General features: G+C 53.4%; 1 protein-coding gene across 3 annotated transcripts in view; it reads right to left on the reverse strand.

The window, feature by feature from the left end:
• The window catches only part of RILPL1 (Rab interacting lysosomal protein like 1), a 40,884-nt gene extending 18,698 nt beyond the window's left edge, over positions 1-22,186 (reverse strand). Inside the window, exons 1-2 of one of the 3 annotated variants that reach the window (XM_080821488.1) lie at positions 21,621-22,186; positions 14,573-14,723 (exon numbers count right to left, since the gene is read on the reverse strand). In XM_080821488.1, coding sequence (XP_080677614.1) covers positions 14,573-14,723; positions 21,621-21,929 — 460 coding nt within the window. In that variant the 5' untranslated portion in view covers positions 21,930-22,186. The remainder of the gene's footprint in view (positions 1-14,572; positions 14,724-21,620) is intronic. The other 2 variants (XM_080821487.1, XM_080821489.1) reach the window with 2 other exon arrangements.
• Between the last annotated feature and the right edge of the window lie 597 nt (positions 22,187-22,783).

The raw sequence follows: 22,783 nt of genomic DNA on the forward strand, positions 1-22,783 counted from the left end.
CTGGGCCTTCTCCACGCCCCATTGCGCCCCATTCCGGGAGCCAGCACCTGCGTCCTGTCCCCGGGTCCCTCCGAACTCATCCCCACCTCAGGCCACGGGGCCGGCATTTCCCTTCCTTCCGACATCCCTGGGGCTCGCTCCCCTCGTTGTTCAGGCCTCAGTTCAACCGTCCCCTCCCCACAGAGGCCCTTCCTTCCCGGCCCCTCTAAGGGAACCCTGCCCCCCTCCCGTCTACTACCTTCATGGCACTTTTTACAACTGCCGTCTCATAGGTCTTATCATCCAACAAAAGACCATTCAGAGCAGAGGCTCTGAGCGCACACACCGGCTCTCCCATTTACGGCTGGTGTGGCTTGGGACCAGCCTCTCTGTGCCTCAGTTTCCACATCTACAAGACGGGAGTAACAGTACCTACCCCACACAGCTGTTGTGAGGATTAATTTAGTGCGCACACGAGAAGCACATGGAAGATGATGCCTGGCCCACAGCAGGGAGTGGTGCCTGTTAGTTGTTCATCGTGTGTGCCTCCTGCCCCTGGACCCCCAAGTATCCTGTCGGCCCAGGGGGCAGGGCCTTCACTGACCTATTCACTGTGTACTGCCTTGGCTAGCACAGTGCCCGGCACACAGTAGGTGCTTGCTGAGTGTGCCCGACACACAGTAGGTGCTTAAGTGATCTGGTGAGTTAACAAACCGTGCCAGTTTCACGTGCCTGCTGTAACAAATGGCCAACCAAATCTGATAGCTTCATGTCCCAGAAATATATTTTCTCATAGTTCTGGAAGCCAGAAGTTTAAAATCAGTCCTAAGTCAAGATGTCGCCAGAGCTGTGCTCCCTCCAGAGGTTTTAGGGGAGAATGAGCCCCTTCCCTCTTCTGGCCTCTGGTGGCTGCTATCGTTCTTTGGCTTCGGGCCTTATCACTCCAGTCCCTGCCTCCGTGGTCCCATGGCCTCCTCCTCCTCTGTCTGTCAGACCTCTCGTGGCCCCCTCTTTTAAGGACACTATGATGGCCTTTAGGACCTGACTAATGCAGGATAGCCTCCCCATCTCAAGATCTTAACTGACTGAGCCACCCAGGTGCCCCCACCTCAAGTTCCCTTTTTTTGGATTATTTATTTACTCATTTATTTGACAGAGAGAGACACAGCGAAAGAGGGAACACAAGCAGGGAGAGTGGGAGAGGGAGAAACAGGCTCCCCACTGAGCAGGGAGCCTGATGTGGGGCTCGATCCCAGGACCTTGGAATCATGACCTGAGCTGAAGGCAGATGCTTAATGACTGAGCCGCCCAAGCGCCCCCCCCCACCAATCTCAAGATCTTAAATGAAAACACATCTGTAAGGATTTTATCATACAAGGTAACATCCACAGGTTTGAGGGATTAGGGCCGGATATTTTCGGGGACCATTAGCCTCCTCCAGGCACTGGGGCGGACAGCTAATCCTTGCTTCTCAGGAGCACCGGGAACCACAGACTCGCTTGGTTCTCCTGCGCTCGGGGTGGGGCATGTGCCGACGTAGTAGGCGTCTGGGAAGAGCCTCTCTGTGTGAGTCCTCGGCTGTTGTCCCAACACGACTCCCTCGTCCAAGGTGCTCCATTGCATCTGAACCTTTCCCCTCTCCTGTCCTGGACATCTCCAAGCAGGTGGTCACCACCAAGAACAAGCATTTGTGTGTCCAAAACGGTGTGTAATGTTGCCGGGGCCACAAACGCAGACAGGACATGGGTCCCGCCCTTGAAGAGTCTGAGCCTTTGTGTGACAGGCACAAATCTGGATGTTCCACAGGGCGGCTGTCCCACCACAACTGTCCGTACGCTAGGGCTGCCCACAGGGGAGACACGCCAGGCTGATGGAGCAGGGACTGACTCCCCCCCAGACACAGACTTTCCCAAAGCATAGCTCGCTCCTGTTAACCCCACGAAGTACAAAGTACTTTGTATCCTTGACCCGATTTCAGTGTCGTTTCCAGCCCCTGGGAATGGGTATTATTACTGTTGGTTCCTAACACCAGTCCCATCTTACAGACACAGAAAACTGAGGCCCAGAGACAGACTTGTTCCAAGACGTACAGCCAAGTGCTATCAGAGCTGGGACTCCAACCCCGGTTTTCGGGCTCTGAAGTCCCATGTCCTTTCCATGATGCCACGCCACCTTCCCACTGCAGGACAAGACTCAGAGGCTCCACTAAGGGTACTGAAAGTGTCACCATGGGGCAGACTCTAGTCCATACTTTCTCTGACAGGGCCACCTACTTGGGGTACCCTCACATCTTTGTGCACGTACACACACGCACATAGGCATACACAACCATGCACACACACGGTGTTTATGGAGTGTCTGCCGTGTACCTGACACTGGGCTAAGAGTCACTGGGGTGTGGATGGTCAACAGATGCAACCCAATTTTGCTCTCACTAACTTACAGACACCAGACGGAGACGATGTCATTAGAGACCATGATAAGTGACACGGCAGATGCAATGGGGCCTGAGAGCATCATGAGGGGACCCGCTGTAGACTGTGGGAGCAGAAAATCCTCTTGCAAGAGCCTTTACACTGAGATCTGAAGGACCAAGGGGTGGGCAGGTGACGACGACAAACATCACAGGCTAGCATCAGCAGGTGCAAAGGCCCTGGGGGCAGAGACTGCACATCTGGAGAGCTGAAGGGCAACACTGGTGGCCAAAGCTAGTGGCCGCAGCACAGCGGGCAAGAGGAGGCCGAAGCTTGAGCTGTGAGCAAGCCTAGACCATGTGGGGCCTCAATGGCCAGGAAGGGGGTTGGATTTTCGCCTAAAGGGGCAATAAGAGCCTCACAAGCAGGAGGAAGGTCAGGCCAAGGAGACCAAGGAGGGGGGAGCCAGAGAAGAAAGGTTGCAGAGGGCAGGTGTACACTATGCAAATGAGACAGGTCAGAGGGAAAGGAACTATAATGAAGACACTGATGGGGTGATGGGGTGATGGGGAGGCTCCAGAGAGTCAGAGAAAGATGACCTGGAACATGCAGGTTCCAACATGGCACACAGCTTATGGCTTCTGAAGCAACATCAACCCCTTGGAGCCCTCCCGTGTTCACCTGCGCGTTTTCTACCTTCCTACCTCTCCAACAAGGCTGTGCAAAGTACAGACGGAACTCATACAAGCCCACGAAACAGAATTCTTCCCAACAGGCAGGCCTAGAACCGAGGCCACCACTCAGCTTCCTCCTTGACCTGCCGGGGAGCCAGGGCAGGCGGGGGTGGGGGGGGGGCGTGTCCTAAGCAATGCGGCTGAGAGATGCAGAGACGCCAGGGCGGGCTGGGGCTGGGGAGGGGAGGCAGGGGCAGAAAGAAGAGGCAGGGATCCCGAAGGAACTGCTAGGACGGAAAGTCCTGAGTGTGGAGTGCTGGGGAGAAGGCGGGGCCGCGGGACCACGCAAGCGTCTCTGCTTGGAGCTGCTTTGGGACACGGGGGTCCTTCCGTCTCTCCACATAGGCAGCCACCTCCCGGGCACACCCCCAACAGGTGCAGGGTGGCTCTGTAAGCAGCCGCCCAACCAGACGCGACGAGGCTGATTAGAAGACTGAGACATACTGGTGAGTGGAGAAGGCAGGTGGCTACCTGCACAGCACAAGACGCGGACAAACACATTCACAGGAGCTTTATTCTTACCAGCCCCAGTCTGGAAACAACGGAAATGCCCACTAACAGCAGGACAGAGAGAGAAAGCAGGGTACTTTCTTGTGGCACCGCGTGAAGAACAAGCCAGGCGCTCCACTTGGAGCTCACAAAGTTGGTCACTTGTCCAGCTGTCCTCCTCCTTCAGCGCAGAGTGAGCCCAGAGGCTGCAGGGCCCCCCGGACCTCTGCTGGGGTACCACAAGGCCGCCTGGAGGTCCTGGGCACTGGGCTCAGGTCCCTGCTAACATCCCTCAACCACTGCTGCAAGGCAGGGCCGGGGCTCTGCCAGTGGGACAAGAGGACACCACTACCATCTCCCAAAAAGGCAAGGCTGACACACGGTGTGCCCGTGCACATGTGTGTGCACCTGTGTGTGCACGCGTGCTGGGGCTGAAATCAGGTGGCAGCGGAATCTGAAAAAGCCACACACACATTTGCTGTTTGCTCTCTGGGCACCTGTCCTGTTTACAGGCTCCAGGCCAGGGTGTCAAGAGCTGAGCTCATTTCATTCTTGGTGGTGGCGGCAGGGGGGACAGATTTGGCTCCTGGAGGAATCGGGCGGAGAGAATGGTGTGGCGGATGGCGGCGTGTCGATCCAGAAGAAAGAAACCTGGATCCGTAACCCAGCTACCTTGTTCACCTCTGGGGGAACCTCTGGCTTTAACTCAAGATGGGAGAAGAAAGTGGACAAGAGCTTGGGGTCTGAAGCCAGATTTCCTGGACTCATTCTCCGCTTTGCTGTTTATCTGCCATTGACCTTGGGCCCGTTTTCTCACCTGCAAGACGGGATCAAAGGCGGGTGGGGGTGCTCTTGTGAGGTTAGAGGGGTTAACCTACGGGAAGTGTTCTCAGCAGGACTCAGCGTTAGCTGCCCTTTTATCCACAAAACTTAAATGCTAGTCCTCCCTGTTCCAAAGGCTGCAACTCAGATAAAGTCCAAGAGTCATTACAAAAACTTTGAGAAGTTAAAAGAAGGTGGTATGTTTTCAACAGACCCACGGGCCTCGTTGAGAGCTGGAAGAGCGCTGAGCTAACGCAGCCACCTGGCAGCTCAGGGTCCTGGGTCTAGATGTAAAGGTGCATTTGAGCAAATGCAGGAAGAAGCAAGTCCAAGGTTGGTCACGGGAGCAAAGAAACCTCAACTGACCAGGAGCTTCCTTCCACACCGGGAGACAGCACGGAGAGGCGGGCAGAAGGCTGAGATACAACGGTGAAGTCAAAAAGGCAAGTGACAGTCACAGCAGCACGATTTACAGCGGCCCAAAGGTAGAGCCCGAATGTCCATCAAGGGCTGAATGGATAAATCAATTGGGGTCTATCCGCACGAGGGAATATTAACCCCCATACAGAGGAACGCAGGACAGACACCTGCTACAATGTGATTCACCTTGAAAACACGAAGCTAAGCGGGAGAAGGCAGACATAAAAGGCCACACGGTGTATGAGTCCCTTTACAGGACACGGCCAGAATACAGACGGAGAGCAGACCGGCGGTTGCCGGAGGCCGGGGGGACGGACAGGCGGGTGGACTGGAGACTGACCCCTGATGGGCGCGAGGTCTCCTTCGGGGGCGGCACAAATGTACGGGAACCAAACAGAGGTGATGGTTGCCTAACTGTGTGAGTGAATTATGTACTAAACGCTGCTAAGCTGTATTAAAACTGTTCCTCTGATGTTACGTGAATTTCACCTCAATTAAAAAAAAGGGCAACCCAAAGAACACAATTTTAATTTGTGTAAAAAAAAAAAAGCAAGTGACCAAAAACACACAAAAAACCAAAATCCATTTAATTTGAAAAACTAAATACACGTTTCCCTGCCATGTCCACATCAGAGCAGCTTTGGCTCATCAAAAAACAAAACAGGCATGGAATCGGTACGTAGACGCGTCTAAAGGGAGGGTTTTACCTCTGCTAAGTGCAGTGAGAAGGGGGCGGAGGGAATTCTCATAGGTTTCCTGAGTTTTGTTACAATCTTTCACAATATTGATACACACATTAGATTTTTTTTGAAGACCAAACCACCACCACCCACATACGGACACGGTCGGCACCCTTGATCGCTAAAGACAAAAATGTCCTCAAGAGACCGAGTCACTTGCTCTAGACTTCACTGCCCGTCAGTAGCCACGTGGGAGCTGCGATCCAGGTGTCCTGAATCCGGGCCAATGCGCTCTTCACCCCATCAGAACCAAAAAGCTGCTTTCTATATGGGATGAGGATGAGGAGGACAGCTAACATTTACCAATCACCTGCCGGGGGCAGTGATGAGGCTGAGAGATTGTGGTGGGGGACAATGCTGGCACACAGACGCCCTCAGGTCCCTGTGTCTGTCTGCACCCCTCTTCAATGTGCCTTTTTTCTTTTTTCTTTTATTTTTTTTTAAAGATTTTTCTTTATTTATTTGATAGACAGAGATCACAAGTAGGCAGAGAGGCAGGCAGAGAGAGGAGAAAGCAGGCTCTCCATGGAGCGGAGAGCCCGATGCAGGGCTCAATCCCAGGACCCTGGGATCATGACCCGAGCCGAAGGCAGAGGCTTTAACCCACTGAGCCACCCACGTGCCCCCCTTTTTTCTTTTTTAAAAAAAGATTTTATTTATTTATGTCAGAGAAAGAAAGAGAACACAAGCAGGGCTAGTGACAGCGGGGAGCCCGATGCGGGGCTCGATCCCAGGACCCTGAAATCATGAACGGAGCTGAAGGCAGATGCTTAACCGACTGAGCCACCCAGGTGCCCCTCAGTGTGCTCTTGCCACTGACCAGGCACTGGGGTCCACTAGGCTGGCAGGCTCTAAGGGCGGGAAACAGGGCCACTCACACTCCAGAGCTCACAGTCCTCCGAGGGCTCAGCCCAAGTCCCACCCTTGCTTCTGCCCCCTTCCCTGTCCTGCTTCCTCGATGCCTCAACGGTCTCCTCTGAGGGTGCTCCCTTCGTAAGTCACCTGCACAGGAATCCTCATGTCAGAGTCCCCTTCTGGAAAAATCTGATCTAAACTGCGCTCAGCTCCTTTTATCCTCGGAATGCCTTCTGGAGTGGGACTCCTGTTGTCCCCATTTTGGAACCAAAGCTACCTGAGGTATACAGTGCCTGGTAGACTCACGCCCAGCCACACGGCTGATTAGTGGCGCTCCCGTGACTCAAACTCAGGCAGTTTTGGCTGCAGAGCACCCGCACTCTTGCAAACCATGCCAATAGGCCGGCCTCCCATGGCCTCTGAGCCTCACGTTATCAGTGAGTGGACTGCGTAGAACAGCAGCCCCCCGAACTCATGTCCTCCCGGACGTGATCTTGTGTGCAAGAGGGGTCTTTGTAGTGAAGACGGAGTCATGCTGCACAAAGGTGGGTTCTGACTCCCAACACTGGTGTCCTCATGACAGAAAGGAGAGGGGGCTTCAGAACGGACCGAGGCCGCCACGTGATGGTGTGTGACTGTGACAGAGGCGATGCTGGAGGGACACAGCCATAAGCCAGGGAACCCAGGCTGTCCTAGCAGCTGGACGAGGCAAGGCGGGACCCTCCCCTAGAGCCTTTGGACGGTGTGCAGGGCTGTGGACATCTTGGTTTTGGACGTCTGACCTCCAGATCTGTGAGCAAGCACATTTCTGAGGCTTTAAGCCCCCCAGTCTGGGGTGCTTTGTTGCAGCAGCCCGAGGAAACTAATCCAGGCAGCTTATGGAGAAAGGCCCGGCGAGGGTGCACCGCCGGCTTTGTACTGAGCTAAAATGCATACCGGTCACTCCTGGCTTCCGTGGACGGTTCAGTGGGGAGGACAAAATCAGCATCACTGCCCTCAGGGACATCTTTTACTGGACAGCTGCGAGGCTGGTGCTGTATCTACTTCTTTCTCCACAATCCCCGGAGGCCAGAGTGGCCGTTCCCATGTCACAGGTGAGGAACTGGAGGATGGGAACGGTCGGTCCCCTTCCCCAGCTGACCCCCCTGGGAAGGGCGGGGCGGGGACTTGAACTCAGATGCGCCTCACTCCACCGCATATTCTCCTTCCAAAGGGCTGCTCCGTCGAGTCTCCGAGAACACACTGCCTTGTGTTTTTCGGGACACGGCTGTGCCAGGCTGCCCTTCAGAACGTGGCTGTGGGGTCAGTCGTCCCCCTCTCCCGGTGACAGAGTTGCTTGTCCGGAGCCCGAGAATTGTTCCAGACCCTTTTGAGCGCATCCCTACGCCTCCGTGTTCCCGGTCCCATGGGTTCGATGCCCGTGATTCATCTCCGAGGGCACCGACCCGGAGTGTTTCTCGTTGCCCTCCGGCTGACAAGACGGAGTTCCAAAAACAAGGGACAGAGATGGGCTTTTTAATCTGGAGACTTCCAGGGAGCGGGCGGTAGCAGTGTGCCCGTGGCCCGTATTGGTCTGTTCAACCCCACTGCAGGTAGGGTCGGCTCCCCGGAACGGGCTCTCCCGGCCCGCTCACCCCACACCTCACAACGGCACCCCTGCATCTGCAGCCGGCCCCAGGCCTTGCCACGCTGCTCACGGTGGTGCCTGGCAGACGGTCTAACTTCGCGGGCTGCACCTCCCCGCAGGGCCTCCTCTGCCCAACGTCTGTTCCTCCCGCAGGTGGAAGACGTGCTTTGTCCTTGCTGGGTTCCCATGGTTTCCCGTGCAAAATAAAAATAACCGTGAAAGGCATGCCTGGCATCTGCCCGGTCTCTCCACTGGGGGTGTGGGGGGAGGGATGGGGAGGGCTGGTGCAGACTGGAAAGCCCAGGCCTCCCCGGGCTAACCCTTTGGGAGCCAAACCCACGTGAGATGTCAATTAAATGTGTCTCAGATGGGGCCCGTGTGGGCTGCTTCACGGCAAGCCAGCAGGGATCTGGGAGCCGAGGCGAAGCTCTCCCACGCGGAGTGCGCCGCACACACACGGAAGCCACGAGCCGAGGAGGAGCCCTGGGCGGTCAGGGCCGCGGCCGATGGCCCCCGAGGCTTCTGCGGCTGCCGGGGGCGGCAAGGGCTTCCCCGGTCACCCTCAGAGGCCTCACGGGGCCCGGCAGAAGCAACACACACAGAACGACGGCTGTGGCCTCTTGGACAAGTTCAACGTGGTTCCCACATGACCCAGCCATTGCACTCCCAGGTCCACACCCCAAAGCCCCGAAAACACGCATCTGCACAAAAGCTTGGAATGTTCACCGCAGCACTATTTACAATAGCCAGATGCTGGAAACAACCCAAGTGTCCACCGACCGATGAATGGGTAAGTAAAACACGTGGCCTGTCCGCACAAGGGGGTGTCATTCGGCCACAAAAAGGAATGAGCCCCTGACACCTGCCACAATGCAGACGGGCCTTGAGGACACCGCACTCCGTGGAAGACACAACACAGAAGACCACGTTGATCGATTCCGTGCACGCAAAATGTCCAGAACAGGCCAATCTCTGGAGGTGGAGAGGCGGTCAGAGGGTGCTTGTGGCTGGGGGTGGGACGGAAGTGGGAGGGACTGGGCAGTGGCAGTTAATATGCTGTCTCGGGGCACCTGGGTGGCTCAGACGGTTAAAGCCTCTGCCTTCAGCTCAGGTCATGATCTCAGGGTCCTGGGATCGAGCCCCGCATCGGGCTCTCTGCTCAGCGGGGAGCCTGCTTCCCCCTCTCTCTGCCTGCCTCTCTGCCTACTTGTGTTCTCTCTCTCTCTCTGTCAAATAAATAAATAAAAAAAGAAACTTAAAAAAAAAAGAAATTAATCAGTCAATTAATTTATTTAGAGAGAGTGCACACACAAGTGGGGGAGGGGCAGAGGGAGCGGGAGAGAGAGGATACTAAGCCGACTCCATGCCCAGCACTGAGCCTGATGCAGCTTGATTTCAGGACCCTGAGATCATGACCTGAGCTGAAATCCAGGGTGGGACACTCAACCGAATGAGCCACGAGCCCGGCCTTACTGTTCCTAAAAGAAAGAAACAGATCTATACGGACGGGGAAATTCTGCAAGACACAGTAAGTGAAAAAAATCACGGTGTGCTCTATCCCATGTGGCATCCCGGACTGGATCAGAACAGAAAAAAGGACATTCCCCTAAAATCTGGTACGATCCAGATAAAGTCTGTGAGTTGGTTAATAGTAACACGCCAACGGGGGTTCCTCAGCTGTGACCCATGACCGTGGTAACATGAGATGTCTTTATTAGGAGATACTGCGAGGGGCATTGTGGGAACTCTCTGTACTATCTTTGCAACTTTTCTGTAAATCTAAAATTATTCCACGATAAAAAGGTATCTTAAAACAGCAAAACAAAACAAAAAACCCAACCACCAAGGTGCCGGACAGTCCAAAATATGTTACCATTTGTGAGGAGGTAGAAAAGGAGGTTCTCCTCCTGCATTTGTGTAAAAATGCACATTTGAACGTGCACAGAAGATCTACAGCAAGAGAGTAAGGGGTCTCCTGTAACAGCAATCAGGAGTGGAAGGAAGACCAAGTTGTTCACCATAAACACGGTGCCACTGTCTGATTTAGAAAAAAAAAAATAGGGGCGCCTGGGTGGCTCAGTGGGTTAAGCCTCTGCCTTCGGCTCGGGTCATGATCTCAGGGTCCTGGAATCGAGCCCCACTTCGGGCTCTCTCCTCTCTCTCCGCCTGCCGCTCTGCCTACTTGTGATCCCTCTCTCTGTGTCAAATAAATAAGTAAATAATCTTAAAAAAAAAAATGTGTGCCATTTTTTTTAACTTGGGAAAATTATTTTTCTTCCTTTCTTTTTTTTTTTCCTAGAATGTGAAACATTGGAAAATGTCCTGTGTCCTCAAGTCTTGAGGCTGGACACTGGGGCTTTAGCTATAGAACTCCTCAGGCTCAAGATCCCCTTGGACAGGGAATGTTAACCAAGATGTCCAAGTGATTTTCTGCTACTCGGCTTTCCAGCTGTGTGCCATTTTTTGAGGGAGGAAACTCAGATTCTGCACGCCCCCCCCAGATGTCCCGTGTGATCAACCATTCTCACCTGCTTAGGTCCACCTGCTGGAGCAGGTGTATCCCTCCAGACCACCCGTCTGCCCTGCACTTCCCCGAGCTCACCGGGCCAGGAGCCGCGGGGCTGGGGCTGGCTTCTCCTTCCCTCCCACGTGGACATGACTTTACTAATCTACTGACCACATTCTAGATATTTACTGGGTTGTTTGTTTTTGTGTTTTTTTTTTTTTTTTTGCTTTATTCTATGAATCACTAAGAGAGTCATGTTGAAATCTCCCACTGTGATTGTGGGTGTGTTTTTCTTTTTATTTCTGTCCAGTTTTTAAATTATATTTGAAGTGTACAATTTGGTGGTTTTTAATATGTTCACAAAATTGTGCAGCCGTCAGCCCCACGTTTTCATGCCCCCCCCCCAAAAGAAACCTCATACCCGTTAGCAACCATTTCTCCTTCCTGACCTCCTGCCAGCCCCTGGCACCCACTAATTTTCTTTCTCTCTGTAGATCTGTCTACTCTGGACATATTTCTGTTCATGTCTGCTTTGTAAACTTTGAGGCTAAGTTATTAGGTGTGCAGAAATTGCAAATCATCTTTTCCTGATGAACTGAACTTTTTATCATTACAGAGTGATCTTGCCCTTAAAGTCCATTTTGCCTTTTTTTAAAAAAAGATGTTATTTATTTATTTCTGAGAGAGAAAGAGAGAGAGAGTGTGCGCGTGCACACAAGCAGGGGGAGCAGCAGGCAGAGGGAGAAGCAGGCTCCCCGCTGAGCAGGGAGCCCAATGCAGGACTCATCCCAGGACCCCGGGATCATGACCAGAGCCGAAGGCAGACTCTTAACCGACTGAGCCACCCAGGCGTCCCAAAAGTCCATGTTGTCTTCCATTCATATAACTACACCAGCTTTCTTTTGGTTAGTGTTTGCACCGTCTATCTTTCCTCAGCCTCTTACTTGCAACCTTTAAGAGAGAGGTCTCTAGAAACAACACAGGGTTGAATTTTTAAAATCGTTTTCGACAGTCTTTATCTAGAACTTTTGGTGCATTTGCATCTAGTATGGCCTCCCGTATAACTGATTTCAATCTCCCATCCTATAATCTACTCCTTTTCTGCTTTGTTTTATTTGCTCTTTTTGTTTTTCCTTCATGCAAGGGATGGTGTGCGCACCATTCTGCCATTGCGATATTGCAATATAACAAGAAATATATTTATATATAACATAATTGAACCTATATAATACATATATTTTGGTCTTTGACCTCCAATCTTGGCAGAGTTCCTAAAACTTGCGATTTCCCAACGGAGGTGAGAAGAGTGTCTTCTGTTGTCATAACAAGCCCCTTTCCACCGGTATCTGAGTTTATGATAAGGAACTTGGTGATTCCCCCAGGCAGCTTCAGGATGGCGTCAGGTTGCCAGAGGAACCAACCATGTGATTCGTGATTAGAGGGTTAGAACTTTCAGCCCTAAATCCTCACCTCTGGGGAAGGGAGAGGGGCTGGAGCTTGAGCCAACCCTCAATGGCCAATGATTTAATCATTCGTGCCTACATAACAGAACCTCCATCTGTCTCTGGGGTTCAGACAGCTTCCAGGTGGATGAAGAAATATATCCATGTGCACAAAAGGCGGTGCACCCCAACTCCTCTGGGACCGAAATCTCTGACCTTGGAACCTTCTAGAGACCTCACCCTATGTACCTTTCTTCATCCGGCCGTTCATCTATATTCTTTATAATATCCTCTGTATCCTTTATAAGCCAGTAATTGCATTTCTCTGAGTTTTTCGAGCCATTCCAGAAAGTATTGAGCTTGTTGCAGGGGGGTAGGGGGGCGGGGTAGTGGGAACCTCTGACTTTGTAGCGAAGTCAGGCAGAAGTGAGTATCCTGGAGACCCGTTACCTGCAACTGACACCTTAAGTCAGGGCAGTCTCATCGGAACGGTCCCCTAACCGGCGGAATCGGAGGCTAACTCTGGGGTAAGACAGTGTCATAACTGAATTAAATTATTGGTGCCTGGAGAGCTGGAAAATCGGTTGGTGTGGAGGGAAAAAAAAACCTGCACACAGTTGGTATTGGCGTGCTGTAATCAGAAAAATAGTTTCCCCGGGGCGCCTGGGTGGCTCACTGGGTTAAAGCCTCTGCCTTCGGCTCAGGTCATGATCCCAGGGTCCTGGGATCGAGCCCCGCATCAGGCTCTCTGCTCAGCAGGGAGCCTGCTTCCTCCTCTCTCTCTCTCTCTGCCTGTCTCTCTGCCTGCTTGTGATCTGTCAAATAAATAAATAAAACCTTTAAAAAAAAACAAGAAAAAGAAAAATAGTTTTCCCTTAGCCAAGTTCTTCTGCCATTCCAGAAGGGAGATTCAGGTCTCAGCCTGTGCCTCTCGGCCTCCAAGCTGGCAGTCCGAGCGCCAGGCAGAGAGCGGGCACGTCCACGATGAATGACTTTACAAAGGGTCAATGAATGAGCAGTGTCCTGCCTGGAATCATTAGCTTTTGGGCACTAGACTATCACGGTGGCCCCAGGTCAAGGGGTCCCAGACTGATACAAGCCTTCCTTCAGGGGGCTGATGTCAGCCGACCTGAGCGCCAGTCCTGACTTTGCCACTAGCTTGCTGGGTGACCCTGGGCACCTCACTGTGCCTCCCTCAGCCTCCTACTTTCTCATCTGTTCAATGAGGAGGCTGGACTAGACAACCAAAACCTCGGTAGTAATAGCTACCACCTGCTGCCTGAGGCACCAGGTACTATTCTAAGCGATCTGCAGGTGTTAATTCAACGAACCCTTACCACAACCTTATGTGTGATATATGGTTATTTCTCCCGTTTTTAGCCGGGGAGCAACTTAGGCACAAAGGTCAAGTGACTTGGTCGAGGTCACTCAGGAGTTAAGTATTGGGTTAGGATTCACACCTGGGCAGTCCGGCTCTGGAGCCAATGCTGACAGCCACTAAGACTTTTGCATCCATCGCACAGATCACATGCCAACAAAGGAAAGCCAGGGAAAATAGAATTCCAGCACCTGGATCAAAATTTCCTCTTCTTGGGCCCTACAGTCCTTATCCGTGTGCTACTTTAGTCTCACAGAGGTGTAAGTACGGTTCTGAACTTCAGCGTCCGTGTAAGCCCATCTCTCACCCCATCCAGTGGGAGGAGGGGGCCTGTGTGGTGACCCAGGGAGTTTCTTCAAAGACAAGAGAGAGGGACAACGGGCCGCTTCCCGGGACAACGGGCCGCTTCTGACAGGGAAGGAGGCTGTGGGGGACAACAGGGCTGATGCAGCCCACAGGGCCCACGCAAGATCCCATGTCCATCTTTGCTTGCCGAAAAACCAACAGAGGGCATGCAGTGAATGTTCTAGATCCGTTTGCAGGAGGAATGACATTTTGGGGGCTTCGGTGCCATTCCGATCTGGTTTACCACCCTGGGTTGCTCCTTGTTCAACGCATGCCTCTGTTAGGAGTCCGATCTCTTCCCAGCACACTTAGGATAAACTCTAAACATTTGTCTCTAAGGGGTATGTGACCTGACCCCTGCTGACCCTTTTGACCTCATCTATAACCACCTTTGGCCTCGATCATCTTCTCCTGCTACACTGACCTTCCTGGCTTTCTATAAAACTCATGCCCCGGGGCCTTTGCACTTGCTTCTCTCCCAAGCTATGTGCATGGCTCACTCCATCACTTCATTAGGGCTCAAACATCACCTAGTCAGAGAGGCCTTCCTTGATCACTGCATCTAAAGAGCCCCCCCACCAAGTCACCTCCATCATCTTCACTAGTCTGGGTGCTTCCAAGCACTGGTCACTATTGGGAACCATGCCACCTATTTGTTACGTATCTGTCGTCCAGCTCCTCCATGCTAGAACCCAAGCTTCACGAGGGCGAGGGCTTTGTCTTGTCCACTGTGTGCCCCCAACACCCCCCTGCCCCATGCCTATGATCACAGCAGGAGCAGCCTTTTCCCCCCGACCTCCTGGGCCGGCCCTTCCCCTTACCTTCGTGCTTCTGGAATTCCTCCTCGGAGAAGTTGGCATCTTTGTGCGAGAGGTTGGTCATGAGCTGCTTGTTCTCCTCCTGCAGCTGGGCGATCTGAGAAAGGAGGTCCTGTGCCTCCCCCCGCCACACGTCCTCCACCAGCTCCAGCTCCTGTGAAGGCAACGGGCCGGTGTGGGGGTCATAGACTGCCCAGGGCAGCGGCCTCACCCCCGCACACCCTCCCTGACCCTTGGGAGCGGCCTGCCAGGGCTTCGGGGGCCTTCCTGTCCCCCCGAGGGCGGGCACACTGAGAACAAGGCCACCACAAGTCCATGCGGCAACTGTGCAAGAAATAGAAGGGGCCGCCTCCTCCGGGCAAGGCTTGCACTTGTGTTTTAGGACGCGGCCAGGTTAGAACTGTCTCAAGAGCCATAACTGTGTCTCTTAACCAGAGAGAGAGAGAGAGAGAGTGCGTGGATGAGCAGCCCTGTACCACGGGGCCCCTGAGATTCCCAACCTCTCCGGGGAGGTCACGGCCCTGATCTGTGCATAGACCCGAGTCGGGACCCACCTGTCTCCAAGGGAGAAGGGGGCTGTGAAGACCCCGGGGATGCCACCTGGCCCAGGGCTCCTTGTATGTCTGATGCTGGCGCGTCTTCAAGGGGGCTTGGGCAACCAATGCACTTAGCAACTCTGAGCCTCAGTTTCCCTTAGCCGGGGAGCCACAATATAGAGATGCACAGGACTGTGTGGGTAACTAAGGTCAGTCCATTGAAATCATTTTGCGGATGGCTACGATCAAAGAAACAGACGCAAGCGTTGACAAGGACATGAAAAAGTTGGAAGCCTCCGGCCTGGCGGGTCAGGGTGTAAAATGGTACAGCCGCCGTGGGAAAGAGCCCGGCAGCCCCTTAATAAGTTAAACCCTTTCCACGTGACCGGAAATTCCAATCCAAGGAGCTGCCCCGGAGAAACGAAAACCCACATCCCCACAAACACCTGTATGTGAATGTTCACAGCAGCCTGACTCACAACCGCCAACATGGAGAAACCAGATGTCCACCAACCGATGGACAACGTGATCAGCCTTGAGAACAAGGTGCTAAGTGGTGCAGTGAGGCCACACAGTGTGGGACTCCACTGATGGGAAATGCACCAATGGGAAATGCCCGGAACAGGTACATCCACAAACAGAAAGCAGACCGGCACTTGTCTAGGGCTGGAGGGTTGGTGGGGGGAATGAGGAGTGTCTGCTCACTGGGGATGGGTTTTCTTTCCAAAGTAATGAAAATGTCTAAAATTGATTCTGGAGGGGTGCCTGGGTGGCTCAGTGGGTTAAAGCCTCTGCTTTCGGCTCAGGTCATGATCCCAGGGTCCTGGGATCGAGCCCTGCATCGGGCTCTCTGCTCCGCGGGGAGCCTGCTTCCCCTCCTCTCTCTCTGCCTGCCTCTCTGCCTACTTGTGATTTCTGTCGGTCAAGTAAATAAATAAAATCTTTAAAAAAATAAAATAAAATAAAATTGACTCTGAGGGCACCGGGGTGGCTCAGCTGGTTAAACATCTGCCTTTGGTTCAGGTCACCGTCCCAAGGTCCTGGGATCGAGCCCGGTGTTGGGCTCCCTACTCGGCGGGGAGCCTGCTTTTCCCTCTCCCCCGCCCCTATTCTCTCTTTCTCACTCTCTCTCTCTCTCTCTAATAAATAAATAAAATCTTTTAAAAAGCCTAATAATGATTTTGGTGGAAGTTACACAACTCTGTTTGAATAGACCAAAACCCACTGAATTAGACACTTTAAATGGGTGAACTACACGGTATGTGAATTATAGTCAATAAAGCTGGTACCAAAAAAAAAAAAAAAAAAAGATCTTTTGTAAAACCAGAAACTAAACATAGGACAATCGCTGTGGTGAGGACGAATGCTGGTTGAAAAGGCAAAAGGTCGAATGGAGCCTGTCGACCCAAGTTTGAATCCCGTCTCTGCCACTTATCAGCTGATCCCGGGGTTATTCAATCTTTGGGTGCCTTGGCAATATGGCAAATAGTGTGCTCTCTACCTCCGAGGGCTGTCACGAGGCTTATGTCAATATCTGGCATAGTGCCCAGCCCCCAGAAAATGCTAAAGATGTGTTTGCTGGTTTCTGTTCCTCCTACAGCCTGTCACAAGCCGGCCCAGGTGGCCGGATAAACAGGGCCTCCGTTCATCTTTTAAATACATTCCCAAATCCCCATCTCCTTTGTCAGGAAGCCTGCCGCAGCGGGAAATGAGGGGTAATAACAGTATCTGGCCAGCTGGTTCAAGGTCACCAGGCGAGGTCAAGGACGGGGCCAGAGGGCAGAATGATGGAGCAGGCATGTGGCCTTCCCGTGCGCAGGTGTGGGCTGCAAGCAGAGGCGGGTGCTCCCGTGCCTTCCTTTCTGTTTCCACCCGGCACAGGCTGAGCACGGAGGAACCCAGGGGGCAACGGTCAAGTGTAACTGACTGCATAGCCCACTCCCCGAGATGGGGAGAGTCTCCTGGGTTATCCAGGTGGGCCCCATGTAATCACAAGGGTCCTCCTCCGTGAAAGAGGGAGGCAGAGGGGTCAGAGCTCGAGAGGATGGGGGACAGAGATCTGAAGACAGTAGTCGGCAGGCTGTGACAATGGAGGAAGGGTCCAAAACCCGAGGCGTGCAGGTGGCCTCCAGAAGCTGGAAAAGGCAAGGAAGTGGATTTTCCCCTAGAGCTGCCAGAAGGAATGAATTTCCTGACATCTTGATTTTAACCCAAAACCTATGTGTGGTTTTTTGACCTCCAGAATTGTATGCGGTATTATCCATACTGACATGAACCATAAATATCCAACACCGTATTATCATAATAAATTTGTGTTACTTTTTTTTTTTTTTTTTTTTTTTTAAATTTGTGTTACTTCTAGCCAGTAAGTTGCGGTAACTTGTTAGGGTCGTAATAGGAGATGAATACAGACTTTAACCATCAGGGATTTTTTCCCCCTCCTTTCTCTAAAAGGGGGCGGAAAGGGGTGTAGTTCTTGCCTTGAGCTGACCACAGTGAATTTAATCTAGCCTCCATACCAGCTAAAGGCTCCTCCAGGAAGTCACCCCTGATTGATTACTTCCTTTGCCGTCTTCAAATTCCGTACGCTGGCCTACAGGCTCCAGTATACTCAGACCCCTGAATCTTCCTGATCTCGCCTCCCACCTCTATTCCTTACTCACTCTGTTGTGGGCCTTTGTGGGTTTTTTTGTTTGTTTTGTTTTGTTTTGTTTTGTTTTGTTTGACAGAGAGAGAGAGAGAGAGAGAGAGCAAGTGAGCACAAGCAGGGGGAGCGGCAGAAGGAGAAGCAGGCTCCTTGCTGAACAGGGAACATGATGCAGGACTCATCCCAGGACCCTGAGATCATGACCTGAGCTGAAGGCAGACGCTTAACAGACTGAGCCAGCCAGTCCTTGAACACCCCCATTCCTGCCTCAGGGCCTTTGCACTTGCAGAGGCATCTGCCTAGAATGCCCCACTCCCAGCTCTCTCTGTGGAGGATACCCACACTTGATGCAGATCTCAGCTCAGATGTCACCTCCTCAGGGAAGCCTTCCCGACTGCCCACCTATTAGACCCCCATCCTGGCCAGTCTCTTTCATATCTCCCTATTTTATTTTTTTCATGTCCCTTATCTTAAGCTGAAACTTTTTAAAAAAATCTATTTCCTCACACTAGAATTGCACCATCCAACAGGGTGGCCACAAACCACATGTGGTTGCGGAGCACTTGAGACGTGGCCAGGCTGAACGGGCATGTGCAGTAAGGGTTAAATAGGCACCAGATTTCAAAGACATAGGAAAAAAAAATGCAAAATATCTCTTTAATAATTTTTTGGGTAATTATGTGAGATGATAGATGGTAACTAAGTTTACAGTGATGATCACTTCACAATATACACATATATCAAATCATGATGCTATATGCCTAAAATTAATACAATGTTACATTTCAATCATATCTTCATGAGAAATAATTTTTTATGTTGATTACAGTTGGAAATAATAGTTTGTATCAACGGGGTTTGAGACGTTATTAAAATTAACCTCTCGGGGCACCTGGGTGGCTCAGTGGGTTAAAGCCTCTGCCTTCGGCTCAGGTCATGATCTCAGGGTCCTGGGATCGAGCCCCGCATCAGGCTCTCTGCTCAGCGGGGAGCCTGCTTCCCTTCCTCTCTCTCTCTGCCTGCCTCTCTGCCTACTTGTGATCTCTGTCAAATAAATAAAAAATCTTAAAAAAAAAAAAATTAACCTCTCCTGTATCTTTTCATTAATGGGACAAGCCACATAATTTTTCTACAGGATACCACTGCACTAGAAAGTCAGGCCCATGAGGGCAAAAACCTCATCTGTTGTGGTCTCCACTGTCTCCCCAGTGCCCAGAACAGTGCCTGGTCCATAACAGGCGCTCAAGAAATACATGTGTTGCATGAATAAGTGAACAACATATACTGTTATGTTACAGACATTATAGACAACTGTACCTACACAGTCAACACTTTCTAAGCCTATTTGTATTTTTCCTGTCTTCCCAGTTACCCACCCACTGCCTGAGATGAGGATCCAGCTTCCCTTGCTTGTCTCTGCCCTGCCCATGTCACCCAGGAGGACACCTTGCATGTCCTGGCCCATCAACAGGGTTGCAGACTGAGTAACCCGATAGAACATGTTAAGACTGTGCCCTGAGGGATGTCTGGGTGGCTCAGTTGGTTAAGCAGCTGCCTTCGGCTCAGGTCATGATCTCAGAGTCCTGGGATTGAGCCCCGCATGGGGCTCCCTGCTCAGTGGGGAGCCTGCTTCTTCCTCTGCCTGCTGCTCCCCCTGCTTGCATCCGCACGTGCTCTCTCTCTCTCTCTAATAAATAAAATCTCGGGGGTGGGGGGAAGACTGTGGCCTGAGTCTGTGTGATGAGCAGAACTGACTGAGTCTGGGGGTGTCCTCAGGGAGGGGATGGTGGAAGACAGGGTGAATGCTTTACCGGAGCCACGTGTGCTGAGAGAGAGTGGGGGGGGGGCAGAGAAAGTAAGGAGGAATGAACAGACAAACTGATAAGACCAAGGACATGCTCAGATTTTTGTGGAAATAACACTGTGAAAAGCCTTTGAGACTACAAGGAAAAAAAAAAATCAGATGAGTCTCTCTTGATCGTAAGAATACAGAGAAAAGGGAACCAGGGCTGGGATGGGAAAAGGGTTTTGTCCTCTGGTTTAAGATCATCCTCCGTGTTTACAAACAAGCCCCAGCTCAGAACACGCTGGGGTTTACTTCCTGGCTGATAGCGTTCCAGGAGTGACAAGTGCAGCTGCTTGGGAATTCCATCTGAATCCAGGCCTAGTGGCCTCTGATGGCTCCCAGGGATGTCTCCCAACCCAGCTGCTGCAGAACTCAAATGCCGAGGGTGGGGACACAGGTGCCGGGACTTCTGAGTGACCTGGGCTAAGTCCCTTGGCCCCGGTTAATAAGAGACAGCCACGGGAGAGGATTTCAAAGATCCCTTCCCCGAACTCTCTTAAGAGTTAACCAACCCTTTCCACCACAACCCCAGCAGACGTGTGCTATTACCATCCCCTTTTTACAGGTGAGGAAACTGAGGCACAGAAAAGCGAGGTGACTTCCCCAAGATCAAACTGCGGCAGGGTCTGAAACCAGGCCGTCTAGCTCCAAAGTCCCCTCTCTGGGGAACCTGACATTAATTACAGGGCTGGGGCATTTTCAAGCTCTCAGTGTGATCTTGGAAAGGTTGCCCAACACTCGGGAGCTTGAGTTTCCTTCCTGACCTCCGGGCATGGGGACCTGTGAGGACAAACACTGTCAAACCCTGCAAACACCAGGGCTCTTAACCACTCACAGCTCTGCCCCCAGGTTAAGACATAGGCACCGCTGGGGCTATTTTCCTTGAAACACAATAGCTTATGGCCTGCCAGGGAGGTTCAGAGAGGCCAAGTGTATTTCCTGAGGCCACACAGCAAGCCAGGGCCCACTCAGGCACCTTGATTCCTCCAAGGAAAGGCGTTTCCTCCTATTCTCTGTCCAAAGAGTCTGACAGAATCTTCTAGGGCTGAGGTTGAGGCAGGAAACCACACATCTCCCACTTCCTTTTCCCCACGCACCTTGTCTACACTCCCAGCCCAGTAGGGAGGTCCTAATTCATGTGCTCAGAGGGATTCTTGTTCACAGGGTAGAGGCTTAGCTTTAAAGCTGCCCAGAACCAAGTCCATCCCTCCAATCAGGGGAGAAGCACTAGAGTTACCTCCACTGGGGCTGGGATTCTCTCAGCACTAAAGTGGGACAAATTCCCCCCTTCCCCCCCCAATTGTCTTCCTCTATAAAATGAAGATAGTTCCTGCCTCACAGAGTTCTGTGAAGATTAAAGATAAAAGCAAGGAGGGGAAAGCACCTCAGGTTAATAAACTAGAAGCCCTGGGAAATAATTTGTAAATAGAAACCTAGAGACTTGTGTGTCTGCGCGGGGGGTGGGGTGGGGGGATGGGGGGGTAGGGGGGGTGTGGTCAATGAGCTCCGTGGCTGGAGGTCACATCCCCTTTGCTCTGGGGGGTTTGGGGGTAAGAAGAATGGGGATTGAAGCACATCTTCTTGGGTAACACTGAAGGGCAGAGGGCTTATTTCATTGCTAGAAAATAACAGTATCTAAGCACTTTAGATATATCATACTTAATTCTGATAAGGTGGATCTTACTTCTATCACTATTTGATATGGGAGGAAATAAAGCACAGAGAGGTTGAGTAACTTAACCAAGGTCACACAGCTATTGCATGGTAAAGGTGGGACTGGAACTCAGGTCTGACTCCACAGAACTACCCTTAATCTCCGAAGCGGTATATGCCAGGTGGTGCGGGCTGGACAAAAGAGGACCAGGGGCCTCCCTCCCTCCGACTTTCATCCTTTCGGGTCCCTTCTCACCTAGTCCCTCCATACACATACGCGTGCACCTACAGGGGCCGGATGCTGAAGGCCCCTTAGGTCCCAGCGGCCCCATTCCCCGGATGGGCAGACTGGGGCCGCTCGCTGCTCACCTTCTGGTGCTTGCGCTCCTTCTCGATGCGGTCCATCCTCTCCAGGCGCAGACGGTCCAGCTCCAGGCGCAGCTCGTCCAGCTCGGGCGCGACATGGTGGCGGCTGACCAGCACCTCCAGGATCTCCAGGACACGCACGACCTTGGGCATGAGGCGCGCGATGGCCTCGCAGCCGTGCTGGTCGATGACCCGCTCGAACTCGTGGCCCACGAGCGACGCGATGTCGTACACGTCCATGACGGTCAGCTCCGCCACGTTCTTCTCCAGCGCCGACTCGGCCGCCAGCGACGACCCCCGGTCCTCCTCCATGGCCCCTCGGCCGGCCTCTCCCCCACCCCGCAAACTAGTGCAACTCCCAAACTTGCCGCTGTCGAGGGCAGCGCCGGGCCGGGCCCACCTCGCGCCGCCGCCGGCGGTCCGCGCTCAGCTGGCCCTCGGGCGAGGGCGCACCGGGCGGCCGGCCGGCGTCCGCATGGGCGGGGGCGGCGGACCGCGAGCCGGAGGGCGGCGCGCGGGGGGCGAGTCTCGGCGCGCGGCTCGGCCCGGAGCCTGCTCCCCGGCGGGAGGAGGAGGAGGAGGCGGCGGCAGCGGCGGCGGCGGCGGCGGCGAGGAAGGCGCGCGTGCGCAGGCCCGCGGCGCCTCCCAAGTTGGGAATCCGAGTTGGGCGCAATGGAGGCGCGGGATCTAGCTGGAGAGGGGGCCCCGTCGCCCTCGGAAACAGTTCTCGCCCGAGGGTCGCCCCCAAGCTCGGGGCCGGGGAAGGAAGGGCGGCCGCGGCTCCTCCGGGAAACTTTGGTGGCGGCGGCGAGACCGGGTGACCGGCTCCCCCCGCGGGGATGCCGCGCGCCCCGCCCCGATCCCGGCCTGGCGAGGGGCGCGCCCGGCTTCCGCCGCCCGAGGGCGCCCGGGTCCCCGCGGGCCCAGCACCGCGACCCGCCGGCCAGGCAGCACCCCGACCCCCACCACCTCGATCCCCTCTCCGCCCGCAGGTCCTTCCTCCTCGCCGCCCCCCGCGCCTCGGGCGCGCCGCCCCCTCCTCCGGCGGGTCCTGGCTCCTCCTCTCCCTCCCGCCGGGGAGGGGTCGAGGCTAGCGGGGAGGAGAGGGGGCGGAGGCCGTGGAAGCCGTGGAGGCGGGGTGGGGGGACGCCGGGCTCCGGACGCTT

Source organism: Martes martes, assembly GCF_963455335.1.
Source record: "Martes martes genome assembly, chromosome: 13".
Taxonomy (NCBI): Eukaryota; Metazoa; Chordata; class Mammalia; order Carnivora; family Mustelidae; genus Martes; species Martes martes.